The sequence below is a fragment of the Artemia franciscana genome, chromosome 4 (genome assembly GCF_032884065.1).
Source record: "Artemia franciscana chromosome 4, ASM3288406v1, whole genome shotgun sequence".
NCBI lineage: Eukaryota > Metazoa > Arthropoda > Branchiopoda > Anostraca > Artemiidae > Artemia > Artemia franciscana.
In genome coordinates, this window is record NC_088866.1 from 2,377,079 (window position 1) to 2,394,673 (window position 17,595).

At 36.8% G+C, this 17,595-nt stretch overlaps 1 protein-coding gene across 2 annotated transcripts in view; it reads right to left on the reverse strand.

Annotated features, from left to right (window-relative positions):
• Positions 1–17,595, reverse strand: part of LOC136025852 (cytochrome P450 2L1-like) — a 46,842-nt gene continuing 29,247 nt past the window's right edge. Inside the window, exons 2-3 of one of the 2 annotated variants that reach the window (XM_065701877.1) lie at positions 13,202–13,361; positions 1–1,845 (exon numbers count right to left, since the gene is read on the reverse strand). In XM_065701877.1, coding sequence (XP_065557949.1) covers positions 488–1,845; positions 13,202–13,289 — 1,446 coding nt within the window. In that variant the 5' untranslated portion in view covers positions 13,290–13,361 and the 3' untranslated portion in view covers positions 1–487. The remainder of the gene's footprint in view (positions 1,846–13,201; positions 13,362–17,595) is intronic. The other variant, XM_065701878.1, reaches the window with a different exon arrangement.

Consider the following 17,595-nt stretch of genomic DNA (forward strand, 5'->3'; position numbering starts at 1 on the left):
TCTCTCTGACATACTTTATAGCTTGCTGTTGACCCCCATGACATTATCTATCCCTCTTCTTTCTCCTTCGTTCTCTTGCTCTTAATCATTTTCATTCATTACAGAAAATACTAGCCTTTGCCAAATTTTATAATTTGTAAAATCACAAATACTCTTGCTTGCAAGGGCGCTACACGCAATTTGACTTATACAGAAGAGTGGCGCCAATTCAAAAAACCAAAGGGGGCAGGACACAGACTTTTTATGAAGATATATAGCAAAGTATTTTTTTTTTTTTTAATCTGGTTCGGGACATTTTTTTTTATTTTTTTATTGAAAGTATCAAAATGGACATTCTTCAAGATCCCCTCAGAATTGGCGCCATGTTTAGTATAGAATAAAATTCACTTCACGCATTCGGAGTAAGAAAAAACTAACAAAACATATAACTCATATATTTTTTAAAACATACAAACATTCAAAAAATATTTTTAACATTATTTTGCTTCTAATAGCGCGCTTTAAGAACGATTTCATACGGCTTTGGAGCCAGGACTAAGACATTTGGATTAATGGGTTCAAAACAGGCCGTATCTCCGTCCTTCAAAGAAAATGTAAAGACCTGAAGTAAATGTGTAATGAAAAGGAATAGCTCCATTCTTGCCAAACTTTCCCCAATGCATATTCTCTTCCCTGTTCCAAAGGGCATAAATGCATCCGGTACCTTCCTTCCATTCAAGAAGTGCTCAGGATAGAATTCATTCGGTTTCTCCCAAACTGATGGATCTCGCATAGCTCTAGCTATGTTAGCAAATAATAAAGTACCTTTTTTGAAGTCATACCCGTAGAATAGCTTATCGTCGGTGACTTTGTGGGTTATTACTGGGGCCATTGATATAAATCTAAGAGCTTCTTGAATACAAGCTTCCACATATTTTAGATTATGTTTGTCAGTTAAGCCTGGTTTTCGCTCCTGGCCTACGTGTGCATCAACCTCATCCTGTATTTTCTTCTGAATATCCGGGTGAGCTGCCATTAAGAGGAAGAACCAACCTAAGAACGTGGATGTTGTGTCAGCACCTGTCAAAAACAGGTCCATCAGGACAATTTTCAATTGCAATAGTCCTTGTTTTCCATGGAAAGGAGAGCCTTCGCCGCTTTCTTTTATCTGCTTCAAAAATAAACCTACAAAATCTTCTGACTCATATTCTAAGTGTCTGTTGATGGTTTCGTTGAATAAGTCCTTCATATGCTTTGCAGCTAAGTACCTAAGCTCTGCTTGGCGTTTCAACGGTGGTAAATGGCGCAAATATGGGAATAAATGACGAACACATGCCACTCCACCGGTCTGCATACACATGAACACTTCGTCCAATACCTCATGCACTCGATTATCTGTGTTAGAAAAACGTTCTCCCGTTGTGATTGTCCACAATGCATTCACAACTGGTACACTAAACTTGTTTCTGATATCTGTAGGCACCCCAATGAACTTTTTGAAATCATCTTCAATAATTTTGATCTCTGAAATTATTGTATCTTCTAGGGTTGACTTGCCAAGTCCTAATTGTCTTAATTGTTTGAAGGTAAAACGACGAATCTCTTCATACTCAGGTCCTTCAGCAAAAAGGATTCCGTTATTTCCCTCACAAAGAGCGTCACAAAAATGGAATTTCGGGCGACCGTTCATAACATCGTCTTTGTATGCGTCGCGAATTATTTTATAATCATTTAGCACAATGGCGTCAAATACTCCTATTTGAAGCGATATTATATCCCCGTATTTTTTGCCAAGCCTTTCAAATGTTTGAACTAAGTTTCTTGACATGTAAGGTATAGTCCCGATGATGGGTAACGGAGGTGGTCCTGAAAAAAAAAAACGAGTCAGCTACTGCTTACAAAAAATTAAAACAATGATTATGAAGAAGTGTGATTAGAAAAAGAGCTGGTCTGGGCTTTGGGCTGGTGAAATTAGATGACTCCCTCCAGGAAGGACAGTCAATTCAAGTTACCTATATTGTGTCCATCTCTTAAATTTTTTTGGATCCTTATAGCCCTGCGTTTTGAATTGTAACACTTAAATACTTCAATATAAGACTAACAGGGGAAAGCAGAGTTGCCAATTATAAGATTCAAGCAACTCTTGTCTAAAGCGGCGTTTAGATGCGTGTCTAGTTAGACTCTTATACCCTTTATTCTGGAACACCTTAATAATAATTCGTGATTATGTAATTGCCAAATTCCCCTTTTCCTCTATTGCCGTTTTTATTCTTTTTTTATTTACTGCAATGTTTTTGTAATTTAATTGTTAAGTTTACTGATTTGCCCTTTATCTTTGATGATTTTGCTTTTTTAATTCCTTTTAATTTTAAGTGTTTGACTTAATGTACTATTTTGATTTTTTTTTCTTAGCTTTTAGTGACATATAAAGCGAATTCGGCTCTTTAGAGCTTGTGATAGTCTTTTGCAAATAAATATTATCTTATCTTATCTTATGTCCAAACATTTGCCGGTCGAGACATCTATATCCTGCCGTTTTCCGTTCACATATAAAACTCGGTGCTTGGCTGCAACAAATTACAGCTGAGTATCCAGTTTTGGAGTCTAGAAATCTGTGGCTGTGGTTCAAATTCTTACCAATCAGGAGGCCTCTTTTGCACTACATTTATCATCAGTGCTTAAGAGTCACCTTCAAAAGCATGTCTGGCTGAACTTCAAAGCTTAAGTAAGTGGATAGCTGCTTAACATGTCTGGACATGCGAGTGGATTTGCATGTGAACGCCGCTTAGACCAAACCGAAAAAATAGGTTTCTGCAGTTCTTCACCAGTCAATAGGAAAAATTGGTTGCCAACGGCCACGAGTAGTTGATAATTATTGGAGTTAAGTCATCCACATTCAATTATTTATTGAAAGTAGAAAGTGATTAGATTTTATAGGTACTAGTTGGTACTAAGTTATGGGTACTAATATTTCGTGGTTTTCCTTCCCACGCTCCTGTCAGACGAGAAGCTGGGTCGGCCCAAGGTAGCTCAATGCGGCAATGAGTTGTTAAAAGGAATAGTAGTTATGCATTGCGGTTATTACAGTGCAGATCACACTTGTAGAAGCCACACGAGTGATTGGTGATTACTCGGATTCATTACATAGCCCTTTATTACTTTTTGAAACGTAATAACCAATTAAATACCAATGCCATTAGTAATGAGTAATTACAAACAATATTTATCATAGCACAATTGTGTGGGTCGACAAATTTGTGGATGGCTACAAAAGATATTCCAAGGCAAATCTTTACTACAATAAGGAGTAATATTAAGTAGCTAATGCAAACATAATAACATAAAATAAATTGTTTCTCCTTGACCTTTTGTTGGGTATAAGACTTCCACACATGCTTTTTGAGAGTTTATTTAACTAAGGGGGCTCCTACCTCAAGGGGCCTGTGGCAGCTGGGGTTGAACCCAGGCCCCATATTAACAATAAGAGTTGAATCCACTGCACTACCACAAGTCTAACTAAATGAATATTAAAGTGATATCAAATAATAGTTAAAATGAAATGAATATATTACACCAGGCGAAACCTTTAACTAAGATAGTGGAAACTGTCATTTTACTACAAGTTTTACCCTTTCTAATATATTTTCTTGTGGTTTCAATTGGGAGGAGGCCAGTTTTTCCGCTCCATAGGTTTTAAAAGCACCATTTTTGTTATTGCTTTTGAAAATGTTTTTTTCTTTGGTATTTTAATTGAAAAATTTAAAGAAAAAAACAGCACCACCCTCTAGATTTTCAAAATAAATGTTTGCGTCCCTGCTTACATTTCTGTGAATTGATGCTGCTACTGTCTACAAGCCAATACATTGTAGACCTTTTCGGCCCATTTTTGGGCGTAACAAACCAACGCAGTCAAAATTTCTTTAAAACTTATTTTTTGCAGAGGGGTCCACCTGGTATGAGTGTCATTTTAATACTGATTGAGGAGACGAAAAAAATGTCCCGTTTTTCCATTCCAAGTCATTTAGTATCTGGTCTGGAATAATAAAAAACATAAGAAGCCAAGTGCTTTAGCTGAATAAAAATTATTACTCGTCTCAAGATCGGAAATTTTTTTTTGTTGGCCCCTCAGGCTTATTTTTTCAGGTTTTTTCTGTGCACAAGGGCTCTCTTGACCAATAGCTCATGGATGTATGTTTCATGCTTTCAAGAAAAATGTCGGCTCTTTTATGGACGAGTATGTGGGAGGCATACAAATGTCCCCACACCCTCATATTCTTCCCAAATCAAAATGTTTTGAGTCCTCTTACCCTCCCAAAATAGAGTCTGAAAGTTGTAGTTGTGTCCTCCTATTCGTTCCTGGGACATTAAAGTTATATTTGTTTTGATAACCGGTATAAATCAGCTCATGATACTTTTTAGACTGAGAGATGCTGTGGACAAAGCTTTAAGAGAAGAACAATGCGGTTTTAGAAAAGGTAGAGGATATGTCGATCAAGTTTTCACACTTAGGTTAATAATTGAGAAGTCCCTTCGTTATCAAACACCTTTGGTCCTCAGTTTTATCGATTATAAGCAAGCGTTCGATTCTGTTGATAGAAGAACTTTAGCAAAGGTCTCATCTTTATATGGTATACCAGACAAATACATTAAAATAATTTGTGCTATGTACGAGAATAATACTGCTGCGATTAAGGTACGAAATGAGGTTAGCAACTGTTTTTGTATTAAATCAGGAGTTGAGCAGGGTTGTGTTTTATCCCCCTTTATATGGATCATTTTGATGGACTTCGTCTTAAGCAGCACAGGACAGGGAATTGGACATCATGGAATCAAATGGGGAGGAAGAACTCTTCTGGACCTAGAATATGCTGATGATTTAAGCAGATTAGATAAAAGTGTGAGCAGAATGAATGAGTTTTCAGAGGTTTTGCGAGTTCAGGGTGCTAGAATAGGTTTGAAAATTAATGTCAAGAAACTAAGTCACTAAGGCAGGGAATAAGTGAAGAAGAATAGGTGACGTTGGGTAACGAAAAGATTAATCAGGTGGGCAGCTTCGCTTACCTTAGTAGTATTATTAGTAAAGACGATGGGAGCAGTGAAGATGTTAAAAGTAGAATAGCTAAGGCTCAGTGTGATTTTTCAAAGTTAAAAAAAAGTTTGGAAGAATAGGAAGATAATTCTGCAAACCAAGATTAGAATATTGGAAGCTACAGTAATGACAGTGGTCAAATATGGCTCTGAAGCATGGGCGCTCCGAAAAGCGGACGAAAATTTACAAGACGTTTTCCAGAGAAACTGCCTACGGATTGTTCTGGGTACCCGACTGACTGACCGTATTTCAAACAGTAGGTTGTACGAAAAATGCGGTTCAATCCCGCTTTCTAGGGCTATAATGAAAGAAAGGTTGAGATGGCTAGGCCACGTTCTGTGGATGAAGGATGACAGATTACTGAAGATTGTCCTTTTTGGCCAACCGTCTGGGGCTACACGGAAAGCAGGTCGTCCTCGTCTGGGGTGGGAGGATGTCATAAATAAAGATTTAAAGGAAATTGGAACTTCGTGGGAAGGTGTAAAGAGGGAGGCCTTGAACAGATTAGGCTGAAGGAGGAGCGTGCGTAGCTGTGTTGGCCTCAGGCGGCTTAGTACTGCAGTGAGTTATTAGTAGTAGTAGTAGTAGGACACCAAATATCCTAGCATTATTTAAAGATCAATCAGAAATTAAATTTCTGAGCTATATTAAAAATTAAAACGAACAGAAATTATTACGGATATGAGGGGTTTCGCCCCCTCGTCAATATCTCGCTCTTTACGCTAAAGTATTTTTAGTCATTTAAAAAAAACGATTTATTCGAATTAAATGACCTTTGTGATTCAGGGATCATTCTCAAAGAACTGGAACAAAATTCAAACTTTAACGTGAAGAACGAGGCATTGACAGGGGGGCGAAACCTCTCTTATACGTAATAATAAAGCGACCCGGTTCAATAGTAACCGAAACTATAAAAAACGGAATTTTTATACCAATAGATACATAAAAAAATTGGATTTTTAGGATAATTTCAAATGTATAAGGTCTATCAAGTTTAGTCTTATCCATCAAAGGTGACGAGCCTGAAAAAATTATCTAATTTTCAAAAAGACGAAAATGACCCCTAAAAACCAAGGAATCCTAATGAAAATCAAACCATCAGATTCAGCGTACCTGAGAATCCTACTGTAGAAGTTTCAAGCTCATATCAGCAAAAATGTGGAATTTTGTCTGTTCTGCCAGAAGAAAAATGCGTGTTCGTTTTTTTGTTTTTTTTTTCCAAGGGTGGTCGTATCGACCCAGTGGTCCTAGAATATCATGAGAGGGCTCGTTCAGACGGAGATTAAAAGTTCTAGAGCAATTTTTAAGTGAACAAAGATTGGAGGGCAACTAGGCCCCATCCCATGCTCTTTGTTTTCCCAAAGCCACCTGATCAAATTTTAAGACAACCATTTTGTTCGGCATAGTCGAAAAATTTAATAGCTATGTCTTTAAGGATGACTTAATCCCCCACAGTCCCCAGGGGAAGGGCTGCAAATTGTGAAATTTGCTTATTGTTTTCATATAGTATAGGTTACTGCGAAGCATACCGACATTTTCAGGGAATTTTTCTAGTGGGGGAGGGGTCAGGGTAGGTGGTTATATAGGAGGATCTTTCCATGAAGGAATTTTTCATTGGGGAAGGGAATTTTCCATGAAGGGGATGCCGAGATACGCTGTTTTCATCACTTGGCAGCACAGGCAATTTATTTTGCTACCTAAAAGTGAATAGATTACAGAGGTATTATAGATTAAAGAGCTAGAGCTAGTACAGAGCTATTTTAGATTATATAGTATAGAGATATATAGCTACATAAGTATTGTAGATTGTAGAGCTATTGAGGATTATAGTGGAAAAACGTTTAGGTAGATCGGAGAAAAGACATTTCCAGGACACCCAAACATTGGTGCTTTTACCGCAGCAACGTTTAGATGAATTGGAAACAATTTTAGCCGTTCCCTCCTCCAAAACAAATACAAAGCCCTGCCCCTACACACACATACACTATCAGAAACTGAATTGCATTGCCAAAGTTGTTTCCAAGAAATCGCAGATATGCTATTTTTATAACCTGGATGTGGATAGTTAAATTAGATTTATCTCTCCCCCTCCCCAAACTCAAAGTTTGATGTGCACTTGATTCCGTAACACCCCTTAAAAGTTTCAATTTGATCTCTCAAGCCGTTCCCAAGTTTAGGCAAATCAGGCAACACATATTGTCTTCTGATTTATCTTGCTACCTAACTGTGAATAGATTTTAAGCCCTATAGTAGCATGTAGTTCGAAAAAGTTTATCCAACAGTTCGTGGTAATGAACTGTAAGCAAGGAGGGACTAGGCTCAATAGTAACAGAGCATAGCATAGGTGATTACGTACTTAGCATTGGAGATTACGTACGCAGTGGGAAAGACACTTAAGACTCTCCATTATGAATGGCCCCCCTAAAGGGGTTATCCCTGAAACTCGTCTGTTGATTCCTTTAACTGAAAGTTCAGAAAACACACTTCTAAGGAAAAAACTAGGTATAAACCTGACGTGGCATACAGCATAGAAAAAATATAGCCCAGAAAGCCAGTTCGAAAAAATTTATCGAACAGTTCGTGGTAATGAACTGTAAGCAAGGAGGGACTAGGCTCAATAGTAACCGAAACTCTTAAAAAACAGAATTTTGATTTCAATGGATATATGAAAAGAATTGGCTTGTTATGCTGATTCCTAAACATACAAGATTCATTATGTTTAGTGCAACTCATCAAAAGCTACACGCCTGCGAAAATTTGCCTGATTTTTTTTTTTTTTTTTAAAGGGGAAACCCCCTAAAAGCTAAGAGATCTTAATGAAAATCACCTCATCACATTCAGTGTACCCGGGAACCTTATTGTAGAGGTTTTAAGCTCCCATCTGCAAAAATGTGGAATTTGTATTTTTTGCCAAAAGAAAGATCACGAATTCGTGTTTATTTTTTAAATTTTTTCCCCAGAGGTTTACGTATCGAACCAATGGTCCTAGATTATCGAGAAAGGACTCATTCGACCGGAAATTAAAAATTCTAGTGCACTTTTTAAGATACAAAAAAGATGGAGTGCAACTAGCCCGCCTCTCACCACTTTTTTCCTCAAAGTCGTCCGATCAAAATTTTGAGATAGCCATTTTATTCAGTACAGCTGAAAGGCCCAATATCTATGTCTTTGGAGATAACAAGACCCCCACAGCCCCCAGGGAAAGATCTTTAAATTATAAAATTCGCCCATTGTTTGCGTGTAGTCTTTGTTATTGGGAAGTAGGCCTATGCATACATTTTTCGGATTGGGGTAGTGGTGAATTTTCTGCTGGGGATTTTCCGCCGGGAGAATTTTTCGTTGGGAAGGAAGTTTCCAGGGTGGTCAACTTTCCATTGTCCGTGGTGAAATTTTACCAGGTTGGTGTTATCTAGAGTGTCTTTCCGTAGGAGTAGGAATTTTTTCACTGGAGAAATTCCCCGTTTGGGAGTTTTCCATACGATCAATTCTTCAGAGGGAATTTTCTGCAGGACCAACTTTACACTAGCGGACGGGTTATTTGCGGGAAAACTTTTCATCGAAGTAGAGGATGCCCAGCATAATTTTAAAATTAATCTTTTCAGAAGAAAGAACCTTTTCAAATGAAAGGCCGCTAAGAAAAAAAATTCACCTGGAACCATCCGCAAGAAGTTTTTCGGGGGGAATTTTGAGCTAGAATGGAATTATCTGAGATAATTTTTCCTGGTGGAAGGATTGGGGGTATTTTATGCGGTAAAAAATTTCCATGGAGGGATTGTCCGTGGGGTGGAGGAATTTTCCATAGAGGGGGAGTAGGCTTTTTCGTATAATTTAAAAACAAGTCTTTTCAACTTAAATCAAGGAGCAGCATCAAAACTTAAAACGAACAGAAATTGTTACTTATACGAGGGGGACTGCCGTCTCTTCAATACCTTGCTCTTTGCGCTAAATTTTTAATTTGGCCCAATTCTATATTTCTCTTTCGAATATTCAATTTCCAATTGAATGATCCCCACCCAAGTATCTATGACCACCCTTCTATGAAGAGTGGCTGGAGAAAGAATTTTTGCCTCCTTTCTGGCCCTTTGACTGGCCAATTTCTGGGTTTATCTATTTTTCCTGCTGTCTCGTGGTTTCCTTAAGCTTAACCCAAGCAAATATATAAATTTCGAGCTAATCAGGAAACAATAAAAAAGTCGGTTCTTTTTTTGGGCCAAGTTGTTCATTATGTTTTCTTATTTTTTCGAGGGGAGAAGGGTATACCCCTGGAACTTTTTTGTGCGCTAGGTTCTTCTTTGGCCCAAGGACTTGTAACTTACAATTTTTAACTGATCAGGGGCACGAAGTTTTTTGGCTCAATTTTGGAACCCTCCCCCGGAAGAAATTTGACCTTTTGACCCAAAGAATGACTCTCATAGTTTCAAGCCAAATGCCCAGCCAACACAAAAAATCCCCTCCCCCGCAACTCACTTTTCCAAATATAAAAGGCTAAGGCTAAACGATTGGCACTTTGTAATATTTACGGCCCACGTCCCAAGGGGCTATGGGGGCTATGCCATTTCTGGAGGTATATTTATAGTACTTTCCAGATTTTTTTTTAAAATAAACATCTATGTCAAAATTTTGATCGGCTGTCTAAAGGGTTGTGGGGTCACAGTAGCATTAAGGGAACGAGAGGGGGCTGGTTGCCCTCTAATCACTTTTAACTCTTAAGAATGTACTAAACCAATCTGATTCCAATCGAGTGAGTTCGCTTCAATGCTTCTACCAACACCCATCCCCCCAAATGTGAAATGGTTTATAAAAAAGGAACAATAGTTAATACAATGCAGGAATTTCTGCAGACAATACTAGAGCGTTGTCTCTGATTTCTTCCGTAAATGACTTCCTGCTGATAATCATGAGCTGCAGCTTATAAGCTGCAATCAACTTTCATTAAAAACAAACCTTGAACCCCCTTTTCTGTAACTAAAAAAGCCAAGACCAATAAGCAAATGCATCGAAAACAGACTTCTTAGCATACTAGCTTGTACCATATTAAATTAAAAAAAACAACAACAACAAAACAAGTTTTTCTTACTGAAAGTAAGGTGCAACATTAAAACTCAAATAAATAAGAACTATTCTTATATGAAGGGGCTGTCCCCCCTTTATACCTTGCTCTTGAAGCTGTAGTTTTTAGCACTCTTGAAAAATTCTGTTAAAGCCCTCCAGTGTAAAATTTTCCCTGGAAAGTTCACCCCAGAAATTTCCTTCCTCAAAATAAATCTCCCCATCAAAATGTACCCCAAGCACAAAATTCCTCCCCCCAAATGTGTGTATACTTCCTAAAAGCATATACTATATGTAAACAATGGGCAAATTTCTTAGATTAAAGACCTATCCCAAGGGGCTGTGGGGGTCATGTTATTTCCAAAGGCATATTTTTGGATCTTTGAGCTATGATGAACAAAATAGCTGTCTTAAAATTTTGGTCTTACGTTTGTGGGAAAAAGGGGCGTGAGAGGAAGGGGTAGTTGCCCTCCAACATTTTTGATCACCTTAAAAGAGCACTAGAACTTTTAAGTTTTGTTCGAATGAGCCCTATTTCGATGTTCTAGGACCATTATTTCGATACAATCGCCTCTGAAAAAAACTAAATAAACACGCATCCGTTATCTCGCTTCTGGCTAAACATACAAATTCTACGTTTTTGCAGATAGGAGCTAGAGACCTCTACAGTGGGACGCTGAATATGGCGATGTGATTTTAATTAAGATTCTTTGACTCTTAGGGTGTGTTTCCCTTTTTCGAAAATCGGGCAATTTTCTCAGGGTCGTAACCTATGATGGATAAATTTTAGCTTAAAGAATTTTATATATTTGGAACCAGCATAATGGAACCAAAATAGGTCGATTCTTTCAATATACCTATTGATATCAGAATTCTGTTCTTTAGAGTTTCTGTTACTTTTGAGGCACGTCACTCCTTCCTTATAGTTCATTACCATGCACGAACTGTTTTAAAATTAAAAAAAAATAATCGTTTGGAACTGCTTCTATATCTGTGTGTTCCTGTGCCCCATTGGGGCGAGCTGCTTTTCATTTGGCTGGCCATGAAATACTATTTTGTCAATCGTCCTTAAAATGTGCAAAACAAAATTTGAAATGGCCCCTATTATACCAAAAAGGTCAAATATTCTAAGACGGAAATGATCGCTGGCACATTTTAATAAGACGCAAAAGATGAAAGATACAATAAAATACAAATAATAAAAATATTATTTGGACATGCTCCCTGGAAATTTCTGTCCTCCTGAGATTGATTTCTGAATTGGTGCCCGCACGGCTGTATCTGATGGGGAAGGGGGTTTTTAACCCCCACCCCAAAATTTTTGTTCGACTCGTAAAACCGTAACAAAAATGAATATAAACAAATGTTTATGCGTTTCTCAAAGTTTTGTACACCCCCCCCCTTCTGAAATAAAATCTTTCTGTAAAGTCCCCCGAAAAAAAATTCTGGATACAGCCCTGAGTAGCGGGTCAGCGATTTTTAACCAATTTTCAATGTATCTTCAAACCAACAAACCATGTCCACAGAATCTGAAACAATTAGCTTGGCAGATGGACACATTTGAATCCCAGCTATGAAATGATACCAAAATTGTTGTCTTCTAGAAATTTAAAATGGGTTTATTTCTGTGTCTGTCTACTCTTGTACCCTATTGGAGAGGAATTTCTTTTCGTTTTGACACCAGATGGCTGGCTAAAAATTTCAATTTTGGCAGTCAGTCATCATTCATCCGTAAGCCAAATAATCGAAAATCAAAATGATCTTAGGCATCATTTTTCGAAGATACAAAAGATCGAAGCTTAAAAAAGCAGTTTCCCGAAATGTAAGATCAATTCAGCTAAATATACAAAAAGGCAGTAATAGTAAGCAATAATTGGGAATCAATTAGTATTTATATGGGCCTTTTAAACAAATTTCTTGGTATTTCAATTTTTAGCTTCAATAGTAAATACCTGATATTAAAATCATTATAAACCACTAATATTATTATTTCACGCCTTGGTTATTTTTCTTTGATCGACACTTGCGACCAGTGCTGGCGGCAGGCATTTGCGACCTATGTGGCAGCGTAGGGCCTCAGGCCACCAGGTGTCTGGATCTCAGTGTAGGCATAACCAGGAATGCAAGGGAGTGTCAATCTCTGCCATCTGTGCATCATAGAAATACCGCAGAGAACGACCCTCAATGCTGCATGGCAAGAACTTGGCCTGAAATCGCGTTTGAGACCAAAAAAATGCCTAAACAATAAGATTTAATCAAATGAATGGCATAAATACTATTCTCTGGTTTGTAGCAATACCCATTAGAGCCCTGCAAAGTCATATTGCACAGGGCCCCAAAAAATCTAACGCCGCCCCTGCTTGTAACTATAGTGGGGTTCAGCTATAATTCTCACAATATGATTTTAATTCTTTTGAAATTTTACAATCCAGTACGTGAACAGTATTGACAAAAACCCACATCCTCTCCGACAAATAGATAAACTACAGTTGATTTGTTGAAGAAATAAAAAAAAGAGGTCATTTATTTCATTCATCCTCAATGAAGATTCCACTTCAATTATATAGCTTAACTCTGGATTGACCTTACTCCATTCTTCCTCAATATAGATGGGTTGAATAGAGGCCAATGGCCTTCACTCTTTTTTTTTGTTCTGTCTATCTTCTTTCTATGGGTGAGGTTACTGGGATGATAGAGGCCTTTACAAATTACCCAATGCGCTTTACATGGAGGAAGGACGACCAATCGCAAAAATTTCACTTTTTGGCTATGCATCTGGGGTCAAACGAAAAACTGACCGTTCCCAAACTAGGGTGGCGGATGTCATAAAAACGGATTTAAAGGAAAATTCATAAGTGGGGTTAAGAGTGAGGCTTTCGACAGGCTGGGACAAGGGGGAACGTAAATAGCTGAGCTAGTCTCTGGCAGATCGTGCAACTTATGGAATAGTCACCAATTCGATATCCGTGACTAAGCTTGGGTAGGTGTTGTAGCACCCCTGAATGCCCTCCTCCCCATAGACTGAATTCCTTTGCGTAAAAAAGAAAAAAAAGACTTTAAAGGCAAAGTGAAACAAATTATTACCAGGAGGAAAGTTTTTCCTTCTTCTTGACTGGATAAACATGATTGTTAACAAAATCCATGTGCAGGACAATGCCACAAAAAGCAGCATTTTCAGTTAAGCTCTGATTTCTTTGAATGAAGCATGAATACTGAACTAAATCTTAATTTTGACATCCCGCGTCTAAAAAAAATAATTATTGATAAGGGTGAAGAAATATGATGAAAGTGACAGTTTCACAGAAGGATATTCGAAAGTTGCTTTACATTAGTTTTTTTCGGGTGTTGAAATGTATCGGTCATTCATGGAACTGTATTAATTTGCACGTTTTTCTTGAGGTATGCCCGGACAACACCATAATCACACTTATTTATAAAAAAAACACTATTTTGGATTGATGTTTGTTCAGCCTTGATTCCAACATCAAATATATACCAGAAATTGGAAAATTAAAATAACAAGAAATTTAATTAGAAAATCTTATAGTAACACTAATTGGTTACTAATTAGTACGTACTAAAACTATTTCTTTGTATTTTTTCCAAATTATCTTAATGATGGGGTAACTGCAGTTCCAAGCTTCCGTCTAGTCTAATTTCGAAAAATTATATCTTAAACATCCTATTTAATTAGTCATACATAAAGTTTTACGGCATGCATATTCTGGTCATCAAACTAACGTATCTGCAACATGCCAAAAACAACTTGAGGCTTACAGATGAAACTTTTAGGTAGTTTGTGTCGGAAAGGAGGGATTCAATTTTTTCTTTGGGGGGGGGCTAAAAATTATATTTCTCCAATCTAGTTATGTATTTTTCGGCTATAAGTCCCTATCGGAATTAGAATTTATCCAAATATAGCTAGTGAAGTAAATCAAAAGACGCTGTGTGGCATCAGGTCATCGAAATACCGTATCTGCAATACCTTGGGAAAGGCTTGAAATATCAAGTGGAAATTTCCAGGGATTGTTGGGAAGACCAAAGGGACCTTGTGAAGCTAAAAATTTCTTTTCATTCACCTTAACGTTTTTGCATTATAAGCTCCTATTGGAACTATAATCTATTCCTGGTTATGTAGGAACGTAAATGAAAATGAACTATGGATTGCCACGGAGTAGTCATGAAAATCTTCTCGTAATGGACACATGAAACACTGAGAGTGAAGGAAGAAATGATCCTTTGGGGAGCAATCTGAATTTTGTATTTTAACCTTGATTTTAACCTTGATTGTATTTTTAACCTTAAGATATCATTTTTTCTGTTGTTGTTGGTGTAATGAAAAATAAAAAATGAAATAAAAATTGCTTTCAGTAGAGCGCAAAAGACGCTCTGGTCCTTGAAAGGCTTAAAGCGCACTATATGTATGCCATTAAGCCCATATATGTTTGTTTTAAGTTTCAATTGATTAATAAAACTAAATTAATTTTTTGAACGTTGACAATAATTTCTGTTTGCTTTAAATTTGAAGTATTACAGGACTATAATCCTTATCGTCTTTGTGAAACGGTTCATGGTAGCGAACTGTAAATAAGGAGCTATTCTCCCAATCGCAACCGGAACTCTAAAAAACGGAATTTTGGTATCAATAGATACATCTAAAGAATCATCTAATGAAGAGTTTATACATTAAAGTTTAGTTTTACCCATCAAAAGTTACTAGCCTGAGAAATTTTGCCGGATTTAGAGTAACAGAGAGCCCTGTTGTAGAACTTTCAAGCTCCTACATTTAAAAAGTGGAATTCTGAATTTTTTTGACAGAAGAAAGATTACGGATGCATGTTTATTTGTATCTTTTTTGTTGTCTTTTTAACAACAGTCTTGACCGTTTGTTCCAATGTTTTAAGACTGACTCCTGAAACACAGGGCCCTTTTCATTAGAATTGGAAGCTTTTTCGAAAATACTAAAAACTTTAGTCAGGAGGAGAGGCGCAACCCCTAAATATACGGAATAATTTCTGTTTATTTTGAGTTTTTATTTTTCTTGTTACTTTAATTTGAAAAAAAACTTGTTTTGTTTTAAATTGAATCAAACAGTTCGTGGTAACGAACTGTAAGTAAGGAGCGACCCGGCTCAATAGTAACAAAAAACTCAAAAAACAGAATTTTGATACCAATAGATACATTAAAAGGATCTGATTTTTATTTTTATTTTAAATATATAAGTTTCATCAAGTCATCTACCCATCAAAAGTTACGAGTCGGAGAAAATTTGCCTTATTTTCGAAAAAATGAGGAAACACCCACCTATGAGTTACAAAATCTTAATGAAAGTCATACCATCAGATTCAGCGTATCAGAGAAGTCTACTGTAGAGGTTTCAAGCTCCTATCTGCAAAAATGTGTAATTTTGTATTTTTTACCAGAAAAAAATATCATGGATACGTGTTTATTTGTTTTTTTTTTCCCAAGGGGTGATCGTATTCACCTAGTGGTCCTAGAATTTCACAAGAGGGCTCATTCAAACGAAATTTAAAAGTTCTAGTGCTCTTTTTAAGTGACCAAAAAAATTTAGAGGCAACTAGGCCCCCCCTCACACTTATCTTTTTCTCAGTCACCGGATCAAAATTTTGAGATAGCCATTTTGTTCAGCCTAGTCGAAATATCTGATAACTATGTCTTTGAGGACGACTTAGTCCCCCACAGTGGCCGGGGGAAAGGCTACAAGTTACGGACTTTGCCCATTGTTTACGTAAATTATTGGTTATTGGTAAGTATGTAGATGTTTTCAGGGAGGATTTTTTCTGGTGGGGGAGGGGATCGGCGATTTGGTTCTGTGGGAGGATCTTTTTTTAATTTTTCTATTGAAAGTAAGGAGTAACATTAAAACACAAAACGATCAGAAATTATTACGTATATGGGGGGTTTGTCCCCTCGTCAATACCTCGCTCTTTACGCTAAGGTATTTTTAGTAATTTCAAAAGAGCTATTTAATCTTTTTAAACGGCCTTTGTGATTCTGGGTCATTCTTGAAGAATTGGATCAAAATCCGAACTTTAGCCTAAAGAGTGAGGTACTGACGAGGGGTGAACCCCCTCATATTATTTATATGAGGAAGTTCGTCCCCTCTTCAATACTTCGCTCTTTACCTTAAAATTTGAATTTAGTTAAATAATGGCCGATATAAGCAATAATTTGTTTGTGTTATTTTCTGGTCAATCGTAGTATTTAATTTTGTGTTAAACAGCTTCATAACTATAATTATTATGTGATAATAAACCAAGGCGTGTGTTCGGCTTGTGTTTGTTATTAAATAAAAAAAAAGTGTTTTCCAACTGAAGTAAGGAATAACATTACAACTTAAAACGAACATAAATTATTACGTATATCTTTCTAAGATCTTTTTTTTATTCATTTCAGTCATTTGAGAATTGCTCAACTTGTGATTTTCATCTTCATAAAATAGTTTCTACCTCTTTGGCTGTTCTGTATATGCTTTACAAAATTAGTTCTGCAAACATCGCTAATTTAAGTTTTGTGGGAGAATCGTTCCGTAAAGAAATTTCTCGTGGGGGAGGGAATTTTCCATGGAGGAGAAGCCGGATTTCCCATAATTATTCGAAAAACGATCAGCAATTAAAGAAAAAGCTATTTTTTCAACTGAAAGTAAGAAGCAACATTTAAACTTAAGACGAATAGAAAATATTATGTACATGGGGTGGGTGGCCTCTCCTCAATAGCTCGCTCTTAAAGAAAACATCATTTTCTAACTATTAAAGAGGCTTTTATTCTAACTGAACAGCCTTTCTGATTCAGGAGTCATTCTCAAACAGATGGAACATAATTCAAACTTAGTTTATCATAAGGGTATTATTAGTTAAAAAAAAAGCAAAATTAATGTGCAAATTTTGTTATAATTATTCATGTACGATGAGCCAAATTCAAAACCTGCATTAATTCAAAAACGCTCAGAAATCAAATTTAAAAAAAAGTTTTTTTTACTGAAAGTAAGCAGCGACATTAAAATTCAAAACAAACAGAAATTATTCCATATATGAAAAGGGGTGTCCGCTCCTCAACGCCCCGCTCTTTACGTTAAAGTTTTCTATCGTTTTAAAAAGTAGAGTTGTGAGAAAGAGTCAAACTTCAGCGTAAAGAGCGGGAGGTTGAAGAGTGGACAGCCCTTTTCATATACGGAATAATTTCTGTTCATTTTCAGTTTTAATGTCGCTCCTTTCTTTCAGTTAAAAAAACTAGTTTTTTTAATATTTAATTTTAATACAGCTCGGCACTTTTCTTTGAAAAAACTTATTCCTTGGAAAAGGTATTTTTAAGTTAATATCTGTCTGTTCTTATGGCACTTGGTATTAACCAAATGACACATAGCAATCGCAAATTCTGTCGGTCTGTCTGTCGGTCCCGGTTTGGCTACTTTAAGCACTTCCAGGTAAGCTACGACGATGAAATTTGGCAGGCGTATC